We start from the raw sequence: 20,179 nt of genomic DNA, 5'->3' as shown, positions 1-20,179 counted from the left end.
AAAACTGAATGCATTAATAAACATTTATTGAGCTTCATTTCCAGCGAAATATAGAAATTTCCATAATTATTCATTGTTAAGATCAAGTATATAATGTACTCTAATATATTTATGATTCATAAATATGTAATCCTCTCAGTCTGTACACTAATTTACATAAAGAAAATAAGCGATAAAATATATGCCTCAATATTCATGTTCTATTTTCTCACATAAACGTGTCAATTCAAAAAAACAAATATTCGCTCTTTATAAAAATAATAGAGATTAAAAAATACAAAGAAAGAAGAGAAAAGCGAGTCTGTATCGAACCAGGTTAGTATATAGAATAGAACAAATAGTATATAGTATATAGAAGTAAACAAAAACAACATTCCATTTTATTCCAGTGTCGATGAAAGGGTCTTTGAGTGAACTTCAACAATTTCAATTATTTACGGCAACCCTTTAATTTCGAAAGATAAATATTTTGTGAAGCGTCCATTGCAAACAAACTACATTGATGTTTAGATTCGAACACATTGTTGTCATGATTGAAAGAATTTTAAACATTAACACAGGCTCAGTCGTGTAAAAATTATGCATTATGGAGGCGATTAATTACAATTGAAACACGTGTAAATATTAAAACTTAATAAGTTGGTAGGCTAAATATTTTTTATTTCATTTCATTATAATTTCATTATAATTTTTATTTCATTATAACTTGCTTAATAATTAAACTTTATTAAACATATTTTGATGATAGAAGCCAGCTATGAATGTATTTTCTTTTAATATTGTCCAATCAACCGTGAACAACAAAGGCTTGCCGAAGGCAAATTCTTTTAAAAGTATTCCTAATACAGCGCCTTTTTAAAATTACAATTATGATGTTCAATGAAATGAAATACAATATTTCTTTAAGATCCCTTTTCTCTTCTCTTGAGAGGCTCGGCCCAGCTTATTGTTATTATAATAATGAAAAAAATATGCTGTTGTTCTTACCTAAGCTCTACCTATATAACCGGTTAGTTCAAATACAAAATTAGTAAGAATAATATTGTCTTATAAGTCTCACAACTCCTCCGAATTTATGTAATTCAATTATAAAAAGCATAACGATAACGATAGACATAAAAATTTTAAGATAAAAAAAATATGTTAAAATGAATCCTCACCCTATACCGAGGGTGTTTGTAAAAGTTTAAGAATACAATAATCGGTTGACTTACTAAAAATAAACGAAAAAGAAAGTGGTGTTTCGTTGTTGTTGTTGCGTAAGTTGACTGTAACTTTACCACGTCGATCCGTCTCGTAGAGCTAACACTGTGAATAGTTTTGCAAATATAAACCGTATTCGTATAAGTTATTTATCGTCTGTTTTACCTTTTTATTTCAGCGAAAAGAAAATTAAACACAAATAAATTATGTACTGGAGCCTTAACCATGTACTTATATCTCTATCTTTTGATGTAATTTGTACCAAAAATGCATAAATTCATTAAATAAGTTGATTACAAAAAAATATGGCTTGGAGCGAGTAGATTGTGTTTCATATTGCTTAACGTTGTTTTGAATGACCTTTTCACATTAAACGAATAGATTAAAATTTCAAACCGCTTTTCTAAGTGGAAATAGCTCCAGGCGCTTAGATTTAAGTTAGCGCCTTAACGTTGTGTAATTGAATCACCACGGTTAAAATTAAATAGAGTTTTCAAAAGTGACTTGTGTAGCTGATATTTAAAAAATTATTTTAAGGTTTCGTGTCAGAATCTTTTAAAGTCACTGAAAACCATGCTGCTTGGTGATAATTCATTATAAAGTTAGGGGTGGTGGTGGTTTCCTCAACTCCACGAATTGCAGGTATTCGTTACAAACTTACTGCCGTATCTAAATTATATCTTTCATTTCATAATGTAGAAAACCGATATTTATGACGACGGCGAAGTTCTAAAAGGAGGAACTTTCAAAAAGCTCTCCCGGTAACATTGCTCACTGAGCCGTGCTGTTTGTTTATTAACTCAAAATATTTTGCAAAAATTTTCATCTCATTTAATATCACTTGTGAAAATTTATCTCAAACTCTTCGGAAATAAAACTAGCAACGACGTACGTTTTTCATTGATTTTTTTACGCCTGTTTTTTGTCTGGTCGTTCTTCAAGTGTTAGTTTTATATGTAGGTGTTCTAAGATAAGTAATCTTATAATAATAAAACGAAATCAGACAATAATTGCTAGAAGTTCTGTGAATTTGGGTTCATTCAATGAGGATTGATAAATCGAGCAAATATATTTCGTAGAAAGTTAAATAAATAAAAACCGGCCAAGTGCGAACCGAATGTTCCCTTCAAACCTGCAGGTAAGTTACAACAAGTTTAAATTTTTCCATTATCTGTGCTATAAGACATTGCTTCTTACTAAATTTCAAGATTCTGAGTTTACTGGTAAATGTTATACCTTGGTTCTGATAACGTTGCGCTTGTGTTGATTGCGTTGGCTTAGAAGTTTGATTTTCACAGCTCCAAGGAACAGTAAACCTGAGTATTTGATATAAATTCCAGCTTGATACCTCAACGCTTTTCTAACAAAGAGGATTTTGACAGACAGACAGACGCACAGACAACAAAGTGATCCTATAATTGTTCCATTTTTTTCCTTTCGAGATGCGGAACCCTAAAAATTGTTAACAAGCATGGATTCATTCCAATGTTATTTTAGCTAGAAATAACATTCCGTAAAATCGTTTATATTACTTTGTTCTTTCCCGAGAATCGAAGTAAGTAGGTACCTACTACACGAGAAAAGAAATACATAAAAATCGTAAGCAATAATGAGTAATGACAATTACTTCACAACATGTTTTTTATATTATGGTGTATTTCAACTACAGAAGTATGTACTAATTATTGCTATAATAATCTTTCGTAGAGCTGTATGGCTAGATAGCTAGATTATTTTTGAATACATTTGGTCCTTTATTTAGAGTTACGTTAGCGTATTATTTTTTTTGCATGTGAAACCGTTGCTTGTGAAACGAGTTATTAATACATGATAACTAGGAGATAATTGGCAATCTGGAGCGACAACGAAGAAGTAATTTTTAATATTACCGTAACTTATTAAAATCACTTATTATAGCTTGGTTTAGTTTACATGAATAGCATATGTACACTATACTAATATTTAGATGTTTATTAACTAACTAAAATGAATTAACCTTACTTTTAGCAATATTAACAAATTCAAGTTCCATTCTGTCCTCAAGGGACCTAAAATATTTAAGCTCTACACAGGTCGTTTAGCTTCTCAGTTCCCAAATAGATTAATGTAATGAAAATGGTTAATGGAATATATTCCACTGGATTCAAACAAGTTTAGTTAATATAAAACATAATAAAATAAACATCGAGTACTTCATATTTTCACAATGTGGTGGTGTTTTTTTGTTTAATTATGTATACAAGAAAAGAAGAGAATAGACACTAACACATTTTCCTGTATAGTTTTCGTTAAGGGGATAAAAAAATCATATCATGATTTTATTTCTGAAAGTATTTTTTCATATAAAAATAATTTGTTTCATATTACTTCAGGTAGAAAAAAAACACAAATTAGATAATAATTAAAGCCCTGTAAAGCAAAGGTCATCAAAATTCTGTCCAAAAACTGTATAATATGTAAACTAACGCGCCTGACCGTGATGACGCCATCCCACACGCATTTAAATTTTTGGTAACATTAATATTATAATTATGATTCACCATTTATAACAATATACAAGACACATCAAAGGTTTGCAGATTTACCTTTCACTGAAGTTAAAATGTAAATTCAGTTGTAATATGATTTATTTTTTGAACTCTACATATTTACTACAGAATACTACGATATATTCATGAAAGTTTACATAAAACAAATGATTAAAAATTAACAATCTTATTAACCGGTATATTTGATTTTTTTAGTATTTTTTTTTCTATTTTACTTTTTAGAACTGATTTTGATGTAAAATCAATGATAATTAAAAAAAAATATGACTTTTTCCATTGTACCACCGTTTCTTTTCATATATTAGTGAAAATATATTTTTTATGTTCCAACTTCTATAGATTTACGACCTTCGTACACAAAGCCAAGTAAATCGTCGAAACTAATATCGTATGGTTGCGTCGCGAGAATCGCGTTGCGCGCGCTCCGTACACACAAAAGCAATGTTAAATTGTCGAGGGAAGTCGTTTATTCGGTCAATACAGGCATAGCGCTTACATGTCAACTGTATAGATTTGGTCCGCCATCTTCAAAATTGCAATGCAACGATCTTGCTAGACAGGTTGCGAGGGACTGTCTTTGGCGATGACAGATAAAAATGTCGGCGATGCGCGCTGTGTACGCACCTCTACGACATTGTATTGCGTAAGTTGTTTAGCGACCAATCTGGTAATAACCCAATCCGTTTATAATAACGAAGTAACAGCCCGAGCCGAGGCTCCTGAGGGAGGCGTGAAACCTAGTTACTCTTAAACGAGGTTTAGGCTAAGCGCCATCTGCGCCCGGTCACCTGAAGCCCAGTGATACTGTAAATGCCTCTTCAAGGCAAACAGTGACAACTCAATCACAAAAAAAATTGTTTAGCGATTATATTCCCCTAGTTTCTAAGATTACCTTGTGTACGAAGGGCCTTAATCGACAAAGTTTTATGTAAAGCCAATAGCGTGTTTTCCATATGTGCCACTTGTACGCTGCGTGACTACGGCACGGGAACAATGCTTTGAATAACAATGACTCTAACCGTGGATTTCCATTGTCTGCGTTTTCTCACATGTTGTTGTCTCTGGTCATTTAAAGAGAATGAAAGGGATGACAATACGTTTTTATACAAGTATTTGTGAAGTGTAAATGTAGTCTATGTCACTGTATGCAACACTTGTGCGAACTTCAAAAAGTGAAAAGACATTTTGTGTCGTGTTATAATCGTTAGCTACTGTGGATTTTCTTCATTTGCAAATATATTTCGTGTAGAGAATTCGATATACATTTAGCTTTTATTGAATAACAAAACTATAAGCATAAAATAATATTTTAGTTACTATAGGACAAGCTATAAAAAGACGTTTCAAAACACAATGGTTGAAAGTTGTGACATATGTTATGAAACGCATTTGGTACGTAAATAATACAATAGCTACTGAAACAAATCTAGTATTACCAGTACAAAATTCTGAAACTGAACATTTTATTCAGCAGTGGAATTTAGCTTTGAAATTCACAAATGCATGCATTATGAGATGCAGATTTTCAGCCGAGTCATTAAAAGTTTTTAAGTTGGTAACTCGCTGAAAGGGCTATTTGAAAACCACTTCGAATACTAAAGCCGGTCCATTTTTAGAAACATAATTGTATTTGCTTATAATTCGTGTTTGAAATACCTAAGTCTAATTAAATTAGAATATAATTTAACTAAATTATATTCTAATTTAATTAGACTTAACGAACTGAAAAAATTAGAATATAGCTTAAATATTTTTGAAACAGTATAAAAAACCGTATAGCAAACAGTTATACGCACACCCCTCAGAAGAAACGCAGAATTGTACTTAAAGCAAGTCTCCTGTGTGGTCGTGGTATTTCACCGGTCGAGCTGGCCAATTCGTACAACAGAATGTTGTTGTTGCTGGCTCACTCGCGGAAAACATTACGCTTCTGTAAGTAGGACAACACAGTATTTATGAACGCATATTATGTTGGAATTGTCTCAGCCCCCGGCTGTAGTATGTATTAATTAACTTACGAGGTCAGCTCGGCGGCTCTACCAAATTAAATTTATAACTAACCGTGTGTAATTGAATCCTATTTGATTAAATTTAGCACAATATTCGAGGAATATTACGAAATATCTTAAAATAATAAAAAAATAACATTATTATTGTTATAAAAAAATCCTTAAATATAATTTTTGATTAAATACTAATAATTTTGATTAAATGGAGAAAACTATTTTTAATGTAATATTTTTAATATAATGATTATAAAGTTTAGTATAAACTGTCAGAAGTATTTTGCCTTCAGAAATTGTATCATAAACCGTTTTATGCAAAGAACTTTGAAAGAATCTTCTTTCGCTGGGCCTTTGATGTTTCTGCTTGGTGAAGAAAAATAAATGTTAATTAAGTTTAACCTTTTCTAAATCTTTACCTGAGATATTTTATAATTTTTGTGAAGTTGGGAGAATTTATTTTTGTCGTTAATTTAATAACTGAGGTACATTTATTAATTATAAAGTTTTTTCGGTGACTAAAAACGCAAACGGTAACTTCTATTTTTCTTTTACACATACAATTTAAAAAAAAGGAATCGAACCTCGGAAGTCCGATGTAATGCACTTTACCAATGAGCTACAACTGATAAAAATAGAATAAGAAAAATGATAATATCTACTTCGTCTAACGGATCTCCGGAAAAAATTCTTAATGGTATTAACCTACTCAAAAAAAAAAAACACATTGAGTTCGTAAAAAAGTATCCCAGAAAGCTTTTTAAAGAGCAAAAATTAACGATCAACGAATGGACGCTTTTCGCAGCATTTATATTTTTTTCTGTTCTTGATCCAGAAAATATCTTTCGAAAAATTAAAATCCGCTAAGTTTGTTACGCAATATAAATAATCGTGTTTGCAGTACTACGTCCCAATCTAGATTTTTTTTTATAGTTACAACAAACGACATCTACAGACTCTTGGTCCGTACTCTTTTTTGCACATATTCCTTTTACATAACTAGTTGTCGCCCGCGACTCCGTCCGCGCGTACTTAAAAAATGTGTTCTTTCAGACTATCATCTACATCTATGCCAAATTTCATGGAGATCTGTAGAGCCGTTCTCGAAGTACCTCCAAACAAACATCCATCCATCTATCCATCTATCCATTCATCCAAGCATTCGCATTTATAGTACAAGTTAGATTACTAAGGTTAAAAATAAAGTGATTTCAATCAAATGATTTTCATTTGTTACGTTGAAAAGACACGAATAATTTGCGTATTTTAATGAAAAGTAAGAGTAGACATATCCATGTTTTCATTCAACTTTTAATCATTAATATTTATCGATTTACCTATTTTATTTGCACATTTTGTGTTTTACCTTAATAGCGAAGTAATTAGTTGGCTGGTTTCCCTTCTTTTTCTCAAATTATTTCTTTTTTTTTAAAGAAATAATCTTGGAGTAAAATAAAGCGAAACGTTGCAATGTAGCATCCATTAAATTCTAAAGGAGGTCGTAAAAATAACAGAAAATGAAATGAAACACTTGGTTTATGAAGAAAAATGTATTTTTCTAAATGTACACACTAAAAACAAAATGGTTGATAACATTTTATAAAAACACGAAATATGACTTAATGTGTAAATACGAAGTGACACTAAATATACGGAAGAAAGTTAAATCGCCGAATATCGCGTGACCACTGATGTATATAGACAGTCCGATAACCAGAAAGATCAAAGACTTTAAAATAGAAGAAAGAAGGAAGTATTTTAACAAACGCAGAAACGGTAGAATGCAAAAAGGGGTCGCCCTGACCCTGATTATCCTGCAAATCGGTCCCGGGAAGACGGCAACATGGGACCACCCAATGTTGCCGTCTTCCCAGGACCGATTTGCAGGGCGATCATTCATTGTTATGGAAGCTCTTAGGTAGCGCGCAAGCTGAGTGCAGTGGAGCACCGATGCGTTCCACCGGAGATCCCAGAGCCCCGCCTGTCGCACTAAAGGATGGTCATTCAAAGGGCTTTAGAGGGTAAATTCCTAAAAAACCCTGTTCCACCCTCGCACCAGGCTATCTTTAAATAATCTTCAATCTTTACACCCGATAAAAAGACTGGACTGGTGACCTTAAACGAGTCGAGGCACCACCTAATGCTGCTAGTCTTTTCCCAGGTCCAATCTTAAGTAATCTTAAGTATTTTTTAAATTACTTCAGCAGACCTCCTTTAGGTTGAAGTGCGTATAAATATTTTATAGACACAACTAAATCGGGATAGCTTTATTACGGAGTAAGTAATAAATTGTTATTGCCTGTTAAAATTAATCACCTGCACCGTATTTCTAAACCCATGTCTTACCCTTGTCAGCTCCTGTAGCGTCTCTCATAATACCTTCATTATTAATGTGAATAATTTAATAGGTGGTTTGTAAATCTGGGTTTTTATGTCCTGTGACCTGAGCCCCACTTACTCGTGATACTTGAAATGTAAGCTGTCCAAAATTCTTACGCAAACTTCAATGGGTTTATTAATTAAAATATATACACATATATTAATCTTTTTTTACTTACTTTTTACTTTAACATAAGAAAGATATCGCAATTTTTTATCAAGCAATTTATCTTGTTGAATGTTAAAATATTATGATGTGGCACTACTTGCATTTATAACATGTACTTCAGTTGAAATTAGCTTAAGCTCGCGACTCCGTCTACGCGGAATTAAAAAAAACTTAGTAATTAAAACTATGCGTTCTTCCAGACTATGTTCTCCATCTGTGCCAAATTTCATGGAGATCAATTGCAATTCTGGAGATAACTTCTAACAAAAATCCATCTACCCATCTAAATTTTCGCAATTATAATATCAATAAGATTACGATTTTAGGTTTCGAAATGGTATCTTAAATGTTTCTTAATGCTTTTAAATGTTTGCGTTTAAATATTTCTACAAACATATATCGAATATATGTCGAATAGATCACAAAGCTATACCAAATACCTATTATCTCATTATCCTATCAGCTTATCGGGAGAATGCCTTGGCCTTTGTACTATTCAATATTTGTTACGAGCGAAACTCCGGGTGGTTCCCTCGGGACGCTCTTTGTGAGATTAAGTCCTTATGATCCTCCGACACAAGGATTACTGCGTTCGATTCTAACTTCGTTCTATTTAAGTAAGTGAAACCGAAGAAATAACATGCATTTGCAAATTGTACAATAAATTGAATTGCACAATTTACTTATTTTTATTTCTTTAGCCTTCGACGGACTTGTTATGGTAAGGGCAAGGAAAAGTCAAACCTACTGAAAAATAAAAGAAAAAAACTCACCTCCTCCTATTTTCTTCAGTCTTTTTTCAATCAGTCTTTCATCTGTCAATCTTCAGATCTTTGTCTGTCTTTTATAATGATGAAAATTACAAATTAGCTTCGAATCTACGCTACGAAAATCATTACGCTTCTTCCAGAAATTTATTATGGTAACTTGCTAAGTTTTTTCGTATGGCTTTTATTTTCCTGACCATTTCTACCACCTATTCCCATTTACCTTCCTCTAAAGATATTCAAAAAATTTATTAATAAAGTAAAATTGATTCGTTGGTATACAAAAATTACAAGATAAATAAAAAAATGCTAATATCAGAGCCATGTAAAGTATCGTTTTCCTCATAAAGTATTCTATTAATAAAGAATGTATTCAAAAAGCCACGTACTGTACGTTAAAGAGACAATATGAAAAAAGGAATAATAAAGTATACTTGTAAAGAATAAAGCATAAATAAGAATCGCTTCTCTTTGTTGCGAACAAGTTGAATGTAAGAAATTACGAGAGATATCAACATAAAAATAGCCGATACAGTCTCAATTTTATTTATATTGTAAAGCTTTTTGAGACTAGATGTTGACTCGGAAACATAAAGTTATTAAATCTTTGTTCACTTTTTACATTTTACTTGCTTTGTTATATACACTCCAATTCTTATGTACACGTTTTATTATAAATATGACAAATTATTTGCTAAGAAAAGTACTTAAAGCTCAATAAAGTCGGAATTAAAAAACTTCTAACTACATTTTATGTTGAGTTAAAAGTTTTCACTCTCAATCTGTATGGTGAATAAAATATACCTTTAAAATTTCTAAAACGTCAGAAAAATTCAAAAGGTAATAAACTAAGTAAGTTCGAAAGCATTTTTGTCACACAAACAATCTGTAAGAACAACACATAATATTTTACAGACATGATTTATATTTCAAGAGCAGACTTTGTGGCGGGTACGTGTGTTCGTGACGAAAACAAGTCTCCGGAGCTGAGCTAAAATTTATTACTTGATGTACACAAAGAAAGTTGCAACATTGCAATATAGAAAAAACTTTAAGCTTCGCTCAGTTAAAATAGCGAAAAAATTTGACAAAAATCAGACCCCTAGACTACCCTTTGATAAAATACTTTTTAATTCTATCAGTAATAAATTTATTTACTGTATTGATGTCTTCATCATCATAGTAGCTTAACTAATAATAATTATTTCATGCTTGTAACTAAATTTGAAAATAAAAAATTGTATTAGCAAATTTTGTTCCCACATTTTTCGTATGAACTGTATTTACGTAATTAAGCCCCATAAATAAATACCTTAAAGATTTGAATATTGTTACGAATTTGCAATTCAAATTGCTTACGTTGTTAATGATACTCCCACGAAGTTATTTTCTTGAATAACTTGATACTAATTGGTTTTCATAAATAGAGAATGTTTTATTTAAACTACTAAATATCTCTTATAATAATAATAATATATTCTCGATGTAAAAACTGCTTTTCACTATTTTATAGTAACGTTATAAACAATTTTTTTTTAAATATTTGAAGTTGTATATAAAATTGATTAAATATAAAAATACTGTTAATTTAAAATTTTACGTCAATATTTTGACTTTTAATTACTTAGAAAATATTAAAAAAAATCATATAACTAATGGAATAGGCACAAAAGAATCGTTCTCTGTCATATTGACTATCAGATGGTTATTTTTTCGTTCCAGTTCCACGTCCAATAATAATTAAATATTTATAAACCGGCTTTAATTAATTAACGAAAATTTTGCCGTTTCTATCTCATCATCCATATTTATCTGTTAACATTATATATACGAACATATGTATGTATTATATATATAAACTTTTTACTTAGTAAAAAATTTTATACTCGCACTGAATATTTAATATCTTTTCCAAGTTTTTATGATTCTAAGCTTAATTTATTATTCTATAACATGTTTACTTTCTTCTAATTGATAAAAGTTTATTCATCGTTGAAAAACACAACGTTTTTTATATTAATTAAACATAAACCTCTAGAGAAATTAGTCAGTTTTACTTCGTATTGTACTGAAACATAATGTTCTAAAATTTTAAATTATCTAAACCTGACCCTGGTTAAAGTACAAGAGATAATAATAATTACCTAAAACACGAGTTTTAGGTAATATCACTTTCATTCTTAACAAAAACGGTTTAGGCTAAAATATTATTATTACTTTAGTACTATTTAATAAGGCATCGGCAAATCTTGGCCACGACTGCAGCTCGTTTGTAATTTGCGTTTGCTTTTTGAGTAGAAGGTAGTAAGATTACGAGTTATGATTTTATCAGCATGTCTTCGAACAAGTAAAAAATTTGTTCTATTTCATAGTAGTATAGTACATTTATCTTGAAAAAAAAATGTACAATAACCAGCGATTTAATATTGACAAACAATATAGATAAAGAAGGATAGTTAATGGGTGTTTTCTTTGTTCGATTTAACGGGTCAGTGCTTGTTATGAGAGAAAAGCGAGAGAACATTGTTTATCATCGCTTTACCGTAGTATACCACTTCGGTGACACTTGCATTAATACATATTGTTGTCTCTGTTTTGTCAAAGTGTATGAAAGAGACGATAATATGTAAAAATACAAGTATATAGCAGTGAAATTCTACGTTGCTGTTATTCGAGCTATGTTAAATGGCTCGTGTATTCAGTGCGAGAGTAACATTAACATTTATGGCAATATACTAAAGAACCAAGCCATTTGTGGTTAACGTCGTTACCGTGTTCTTTTTCGTTTTGAATAAAGTTATAATTAGAAATGCAAATAGGTCAATTTGTACAAGTTGATCTTTAAACTATAATAGCACTCAAACAAATACATCATGTCGACATCTCTCTTCCTCTCTGAAATCTGATATGACAATATGTTTTCTGTACGGGTATTTCTGTAATGGAAACCCAGAGTTAGTTGAACTGTACCAACCATTACGATAATTCATATATTTATTCTAAAGTATAAATAAATTGTATATGGAAGTTAGATAAAATTTTATTTACATTTGTATTATATGTACATTTCATCCTAACTTATATTTCGACGTAGATATTTACCTTTCTATATAGTTACACCATTTTTGAAACTGATTCTAACAATGTAAATAAGCTATTCTATTATATTTTTATGTATGTATTTCAAAACAGAATTTAATTTCTCATTCGTAAAGTGTCTACGTGTGGAAGTAAACAGCAGCATTGTAGCCGTCTTCAATTTCCGGACGGTGTCACGAGAGTAACGCTTAATTTAATAAACAAAAGAATTCCAATAATATAATGTCATTTCGCTCATTTTTCTTCCTAATACATAGCATATGATAGCAATATATTTCATTCGATTATTTAAGCAGTGGAAACAAATGATAACGGTTAGAGGGAGATTGTAGGCAAGCGCTAACTTGATTTTTTTTTCGTTCCGTAGTGAGTTTTTTTATGAAAAATATAAACATTCGTTTAATTTTTAATTTAAACGCTATTTTATAATATTTGAACAGGTAATATATTTTCATCTCAAAAGCGTCAACATGCCGCTATTTCAAATTTGATTTCCCAGAAGAGACAAATTTTATTGAAATTTTAAACGTAAAATATGAAATATTTCGTTTAATTTATAAATGTTTCGAAATGAACCATCAGAATACTGTAATCTCTTATTTATTCCATTTCGCTGTATTTGCAGATGTTCCATACCTAATCTTTCATTAAAATCCAAGATTTATTCAATCTTGTTATGAAAACGGATTATTTATCAGGTTATAATATGTTATTGTTGGTTTCTGAGACCAAAATCTCTGTACAAAACATATTATATCGACATACCTCTCATTATCTTTGACATAACACATGACATGACAGATAATAACATGTTTCAAACGGTGATTTCAGTCTCGGAAACCCGCGGACAATCTCCAATCTCTCTAATAAAATTCTCTAAAGTTCGGTAACAATAAACATATTTAAAATTCCAGAAAAAATATAATAGATTTATTGGATGTTTTATATCGAAAAGTGATTAAATTAGGTGTAATACTGTTAAAGTGTATAACTTGGTAAAACGATCATAAGTCCCTCGGATGAAAGAAACAAGGTCAAAGCCTATGCCATTACCCTTAATTAGATTTCCCTGTAGACCCGCTACACCCGTAGCGCGTAGCCATACGTTACGAAATACCGTGAAACATATTCGCAATGGGAATAAAATAGCTTTCGCTTCATGATTAATGTACTAAAACGTATACCAGGGCTGGCTAAAAGGAATAGAAATAATTGGGACATTGTTAAGTAGATAAAAATGAGAAAAACTCCAATGGAATAGACAAAGATCGATATTTTCAGATTTCAATTTAATGCTATTTTGCACACCTCTATATTTCATATAGCTGTTGCCAGCGACTTCATCACATAGTAGAAGTGAAACTTCAACGGACAAGTGGAAAAACAAATGACTATGGTAATATAGGGGTGAGTACATTTTTGGCGGTTATAAATGAAAGGGGAAAAAAATGAAAATCAATTTGAGGCCACTTCAAATACAAAGCTGCCAATAAAAATGGGCAGATTCATTGTCTCCCAGCCGACAGACCCCCGGTACATTCTAAACACGGACCATTCATATATATTGCTTTTCCATTGTGGAAAGACATACGTACCGAACAGGATTTTTACATTTAAATGGTATAAATCAATATGAAGTGATTAAAATTATAACTTAACTAAAAGTTATTTTTATTGACCAAACAATGACTATAAAAAGCTATTGGTTTCAAACGACATGAGAGCTTATTTGAAAATTGCCACGTAGCAGCCAACCTTGACTTACTTAAATCAATGATTTCCCCTACTAACTTTTTTCACTAGCAATTTTCGAGAAGCTGTGTTGATAATGTTAAGTTTATGAATTTTGTGAATATCAATTTCTAAAATTACGCCTTCCGAAATCATATTTATTTTCGAATTTCTTTATTTTAGATATACAAAAAGGCTTAAAAACGATATAAATTTTTACACACAATAATCGTGATTAATCGATATCATGATAGGTAAAGTCGAAAATGTGGCGATTTATTTAAATAACACTAATAGGGGTAACGCAACCGATATTCAGGTCAGGGATAAGGTCAGGTAAGGGCTAAGAGAGTTGTGCAATTGTAGCAGCATCCATTGTCTAATATTGTTACGTACAACAAGTCGAATGAATTTTAAAAATTGGATTAGAATTTAGAGTGAGATCATGTAAAAAAATAGTTACTTACTCAGTAACGATATTTAGCTTAGCTAAAAATTTAATTTTTATATGCATTGTAGAAATTTAATACAATAATTAACCCTTAATTTTTTCTAATATTCCTCGATTTCTAAGTTCCCGCGGAATTCCAGAATTCGCTACCTACGGAGCGTGTTAGTAGATGGCGTGATTTCCAAATTAGTATAAGCACACATTTTGTAGCGCGTTAGTAGTTCGTATACCAACATTCATCAAATTACATTGAACGGTATAGGCATAATCAATTACTTTAACTTTAATAATTTTAACACATGCTGTAAATTACATTACAATTTACAAGGCTCGGTTACTTACTTAAATGGGCCAAAACAATTTAAATTTACCCACATGCGTAAAACGCAACATAATCATCGGTTACTAAAATAACAGAATACCGATGATTTGATTTAAACCTTATACCCACTTCCTTAAAATTCTTATTATTATAGCAAACAAATATTCCCAAGTTGCATTATCCATTTTGTAGTCGGTCAGTTTGAACAGCAAAAAAAATTATTAAAGAGGTGTTGTGTTTCGTTTAGATTATTTTCGGAATTAGATTGTTTGAAAATATTGTTTTTATTGACACCCGATTTATTTATTACAAAGTATTTAGATTGACTATTGGTGACCGCATTTTATCGTGGTTACGTCTACACAATTCTACATAATAATTAAATTTATAAACATATTCCACAACAAATCAGGAAGTTTATTTTCTATGTAAGATTCCTATCCCTCAAACAGATAATGAAATAAAGCCTAAATAAATGTTATTAAAGTAAAAAAAAATTGTAACTCAGAATTTATTTTGTTCAAATAAATCACTAAAATGAATAATAATTAAACTAAGCCTTCTCGTTTCTTCCATTCCTCCTTAAGTTCTGCCATTTTCTTTCTTTTATATTCGTTTTTCTTAAGTTTTTCTTCTTGCAATCTTCTTTTTTGAGCGGCAACACTGTCTTCTCCATTTAAAACTTTATCTAACTTGGCAATTAACATTTCTCTAGCTAGTTTTCTATTCTCATCCTGGCATCTACTAATATGACATTTAATTACTGTTCCTATAAAATAATAATCAATTAAAAACATAAAACAATAATTATTTCAAAATATAATTCAGTACTTTACAGTGTATTCATTACATTGACCATTGACCTAGGACATAAACAATTATTTATTTTGACACTTCAAATAATTATTAATTTCTGATTAATGATCAGATGTGTAAAAATAAATATAAGTTTTTAAAATTTACATATTCATTTCCCCAAAGTACCCAATTGCCTTTTAATATTTGGAAGCATGGGTCAAAAGAAAGTCAGAAAGGATTTATACAGGAAGTATTTAAGTAATTTATGAGTAAGTATTATTTCACCAATATGTTGTTTACCTGTAGGATTGTGGGTTAAAACTACACAGTTTGCATTTTTATTGACAGCAGAACCACCAGGGCCTCCCCCTCTAACAAAATGCTCTGTCAAGTCTGATTCATTTATTTTAGGCACAAGTGAGTAATCAATATGCTTTGATGCTACTGAACAATGTAATATAGGAACAGGTTGTGCTCTAAAAATGTGGCTAAAACATCTAAGATTTTGCATTGTTTTATAACACAGAACCCTTGCGGAGTAGTGCTTCGCCTTTCTGAAAATGATAAAATGAATAAGAAAATGTTAATTAATTTAACACGAACCTTCAAAAGTCGTACATAGTAATATTTAAATGCACTGTTAATTAACTACCTTGTAAGCAAACCTAATATCTTCAGGTTTAGTTAAAGTTTTATTGCGTCGAAATTCATTGGAAACTCTAGTTCTGAAATATTGGACGTCCGTCAAATTTAGGGACTGAGAGTATTGCATTAATTTTTTATATAAATTAAGTATTTCCGATCTGGTAATCGACATAATATTAAATTTAGAAATTTGTACAAAAATTTGTTAAATCTTTCAAATTGACGTTAGATAACTTTGATAAGAAAAATGTGACAGTGACAGTTTGTACTTGACATTTCATTGCTTTTTTTTTGTGAGAGAAACGAGCAGCGAAACGTTTTTTCGTTTAGTATATTAAGCATTACTAATTTTTAAATAAATGTTCATACTTACCATTATTGTATGTTGTTTGTTTTTTTTGCAAACATTACTTAATCCAATTTTTATTTATTAAAAGCTTAGTTTAACAAAACTGTAATTCAAAGGTGATAAACGATGACACAACGATCATTTCAAAGATTGTGTTATTTTTATTAATGTCAAATATCAAACAGCTGTCAAGTGCGAGTGTCATTAGATTCTTCCTGTGTTATTATAATTCTTGAAAAAATTAAATTATTTCATGAAGAATTTCATAAGATTAATTTGGTTTTAACAAAATCTTCATACCAAAGCAAATTTTTAAATAGATATAATTCACCACATTGATTATATTGCGTTTAAATTCCATTGAAAAATTGGTCTGTAATGGTACCATTGTTAAATAATTAAAGGTATCAAAATATTTAAATACAATGGTCCGTTTTAAGAACAGGTTTGTTTTAATTTTCCCTTTTAAATAAATTTTAGAAGCGCATGCTGAAGTACAAAATAGGGAAATAATTAAAACCAAACTTCTATTATCCAGCAACTAAACTAAGATGCTGATTCTTTTTTTCGTTTAATATTAAACTATTTTCACATCGAATTAAAGATGATTAATTTCGCAAGGCGTAGTTTCTGACTAAACATAGATTCATGTCCATTCTCAATAAAACTGCACATTATTAACAACTTACAATTTGTTAACATTACCTAATAATTTAATTCTGTTTTAGATACATAACTGTTGAAATTTCATCACCTTTGATACCAGAGAACAAACCTCTTTCTTTGAAATCGAAAATATTTCATGAAACTGTGCTTGAAAAAATACAGCAATTACATGGAGACTTTGGTGTAGCAGCTGTCAGATCTGGATTTCTAACAAAATATTGCAATGAGAATACTCGAATAGCAATCCTAAGAGCTAGACATGGGCCTCACAAGTTTGTTTCAAGCAGTTTACCATTCATTACAAAAATAGGTAAACTGGATGTCAGTATAAGAACTCTACATGTTGGGGCAACTTTAAAACACAGTTTTAAATTTATCCTTAAGCACCAAAGAGCATATTTGGATTCAATGTGGTCAAAATTAAAAACTGATGAAGAACGTAAGAATCTTGAAGCAGCTGTAATGGATTTCACTAAGACAGATGTCACAATAAACATAGAAAATATTGCTTAATTACATTTATTTAAGAAACATAAAACATTAAAAAATATATATTCTTGTGTATGAGTATATAGAAAGGCATATAAACAGTCCTTATTTAATAATCTTGCATATAAATTATTTCAGTATGATTCCTCTTACATGTAAATTAATATGTACAATATAAATATTGTTCAAGTAACAATACAATGCTTTGTATGTTCATTTATTGCAATTATTATGCATTTTCTGCTAAATGCAGAAATCTATTTTAATTAAGCTAAATGAAAATGTGAAGACTTAACTATTTTGTAACATTTAAAAAAATCTTAATTTTACTAGATAACATTAAACCAGTTTATAATATTGTCACACGCATTGCAAGATTTTTAATAGGAATATTTAAAATAGCATATGTTAAAATTCATTGTGATACTTGAGGCAATTGTAGGTAAAGTTTTTTACGTAATGTTGATTCAAATATTGGCACCTGGATCTGTTGTAATCTACTACAAATGTAAGAAACAGAATCTGTTACTTTTGTAAATATATCATACAAGTGTTCTTGTCTTGCCTTCTTACCTATCGTATAACATAAAATTTGAATAAATATAGATCCTTTTTGCTCATCTCTATAGGCTTCATATTCGGGTGCAGTGGCCCAATATATAAGAAAATCTGATTTTCTAAGGAAATAATTTGTTGTCGGTCCATCAGCTACCAAATGGGGCATAGGTCTGTGTTCATCAACTTGACAGGCCTGCAGAATCAAGATTTTGGGCTTTCCATGTAAATTACTTGCATCGTCAGAGTCTAACAATTTCTGGATATCTTCAACTTTTACTTTTACAGAATCAGCAGCATACACATGTCCTCTAATGCCATGTGATAAAATACATAACATAAAAATGCTATCATCGGGACGAACATCATTATTTATTACATCCCTGATAAATTTAAACATATCTCTATGGTTCAGGTTACGGCAGCTTTTTATTTTAAAATTTAGTGATGACATTAAATGCTCTAGGCTCTGTTGGTCTTTTGTTGAACCTAAACGATTATCCAACATATGTGTTTGAAAATTATTTTCAATGCTATCTTTTGACGGATGAAATTCTTCTTGATTTACAATACAGCAAACACCAATTCTATCTGTATTTATAATAGGATAAGCATCTTTAGTCAGATTTTTTGTGTCAGACTTCAAGTTCATAACGGGAATATCTTCCTCTTGTAATTCATTCAAACATTGAAATATATCACAGAAACTTTCATCAAATTTATCTTCTTTTAACTTAGTTTTTGCTGTAGATAAACTAATTGGAGTACTCATTATTTGTGGTGATGAAAAATTTGAGTCATTATTAATTTTATTTGCAATTATTTGTAGATCTTCTGCTATTTTTTTCAAGCCAGGTATATTTTCTACAATCTTTACCAGTTTTTCCACTTGACATTGCTTAATCTTCGCTGCTAAATTATTTTGAGTCAGGCTTATAAACTTTTGGGATATTAATTCCAAACATATCAGCTCACAAGATTCATGCTCAGATGTATCAATTTCATATGTCAATAATGATTTTTTTAATCTCACAAGATTATTTGCAGTTACATTTTCACAAAATTTGTAAAGAGCTTTCTTTATAGGATTAATATATACACATACATTTATATTTCCAGGCATATATCGTTCCTTGACACTAGCAACATCAAAACCTAGTTTTTTAATAACATGATATAAGCGGCAAATGGTAAGTGCTTCTAAAAATTCATACCTCCATGTAGGTCGAGAATGAACGTTTAAGGCCCAGTCATATAATAAATTCATGTTAGTATCTTTATAAACACGTTGAAATACAATAAGCCTTTGCAGAGCTGTATCAGGGACGTCATAAAGCAAGAAAACCAATGAAACTGTATCATAATAATCTATATCATTTTGAATCTCTGATACCATTTCAAGGTTTATTGTTCGTATGTTGTCACTAAAACAATCTTGGAGATGAGTCTTCGCCTCTGAACGTAACATATTCATGTTTATTCCTTGAAGCTGATGTTGATAAAATTAATGTAAATTGTTTACATTGGGTACCTTGGTTATATGTGTACTTTGACAGTAAATAACTTTTTACACAATTTCCTAAGCAATTATTATAAGTTTTGTGATGACATTTCTATAAAATTATGTCGTGTCGTCTTGCAGGATGCATAATTTTTTATTAATCTCAAATTTTCTCAAGTATCCTATTTTGTACCTTATTGCACTAAGTTACAGTTCAAATTCTTCCGTTTTCCGGATCCGTCAACGCTGATGTTCTAAATATTGATTTGTACAACAAGTTCTCCAAAATTTGAAAATAAATAATATAATTTTGAAAATACATTTTTCCTACATTTTCCTTAGTGTAATTAGTATTATTTCACAAGATAAATTCACAAGATATAAAAAAAAACAAATCAAATTTAAAAATTGTAATTTAACTGCATCAGCAAAAACAAGTCAAAAGTAAATAATTGGCTTTTCGAACGTCTCTCTTATTTCATAGATTTTCGGTAAATCCCGGC

General features: G+C 30.3%; 3 protein-coding genes across 3 annotated transcripts; 1 reads left to right on the top strand and 2 right to left on the bottom strand.

The window, feature by feature from the left end:
* Nucleotides 1–15,204: 15,204 nt before the first annotated feature.
* LOC106720263 (mitochondrial translation release factor in rescue) lies at nt 15,205–16,026 on the bottom strand. Its single transcript, XM_014514857.2, has 2 exons — nt 15,772–16,026; nt 15,205–15,442 (listed from the first exon to the last, which is right to left on the bottom strand). Exons 1-2 carry the CDS (start codon nt 15,980–15,982, stop codon nt 15,222–15,224), a joined length of 432 nt encoding a protein of 143 aa, XP_014370343.2. The 5' UTR covers nt 15,983–16,026; the 3' UTR covers nt 15,205–15,221.
* Nucleotides 16,027–16,708: 682 nt separating this feature from the next.
* On the top strand, nt 16,709–17,681 carry LOC106720275 (ribonuclease P/MRP protein subunit POP5). Its single transcript, XM_014514870.2, has 2 exons — nt 16,709–16,910; nt 17,194–17,681. Exons 1-2 carry the CDS (start codon nt 16,891–16,893, stop codon nt 17,642–17,644), a joined length of 471 nt encoding a protein of 156 aa, XP_014370356.1. The 5' UTR covers nt 16,709–16,890; the 3' UTR covers nt 17,645–17,681.
* Nucleotides 17,682–17,970: 289 nt separating this feature from the next.
* Nucleotides 17,971–19,943, bottom strand: LOC106720189 (caspase-8). Its single transcript, XM_014514774.2, has one exon. The coding sequence runs from the start codon at nt 19,647–19,649 to the stop codon at nt 18,036–18,038; it is 1,614 nt and encodes a 537-aa protein (XP_014370260.2). The 5' UTR covers nt 19,650–19,943; the 3' UTR covers nt 17,971–18,035.
* Nucleotides 19,944–20,179: the final 236 nt, after the last annotated feature.

Source organism: Papilio machaon, chromosome 4 (assembly GCF_912999745.1).
Source record: "Papilio machaon chromosome 4, ilPapMach1.1, whole genome shotgun sequence".
Classification (NCBI taxonomy): Eukaryota; Metazoa; Arthropoda; class Insecta; order Lepidoptera; family Papilionidae; genus Papilio; species Papilio machaon.
The sequence above is the reverse complement of the archived record's forward strand: the minus strand, read 5'-3'. Positions and strand labels throughout refer to the sequence as shown.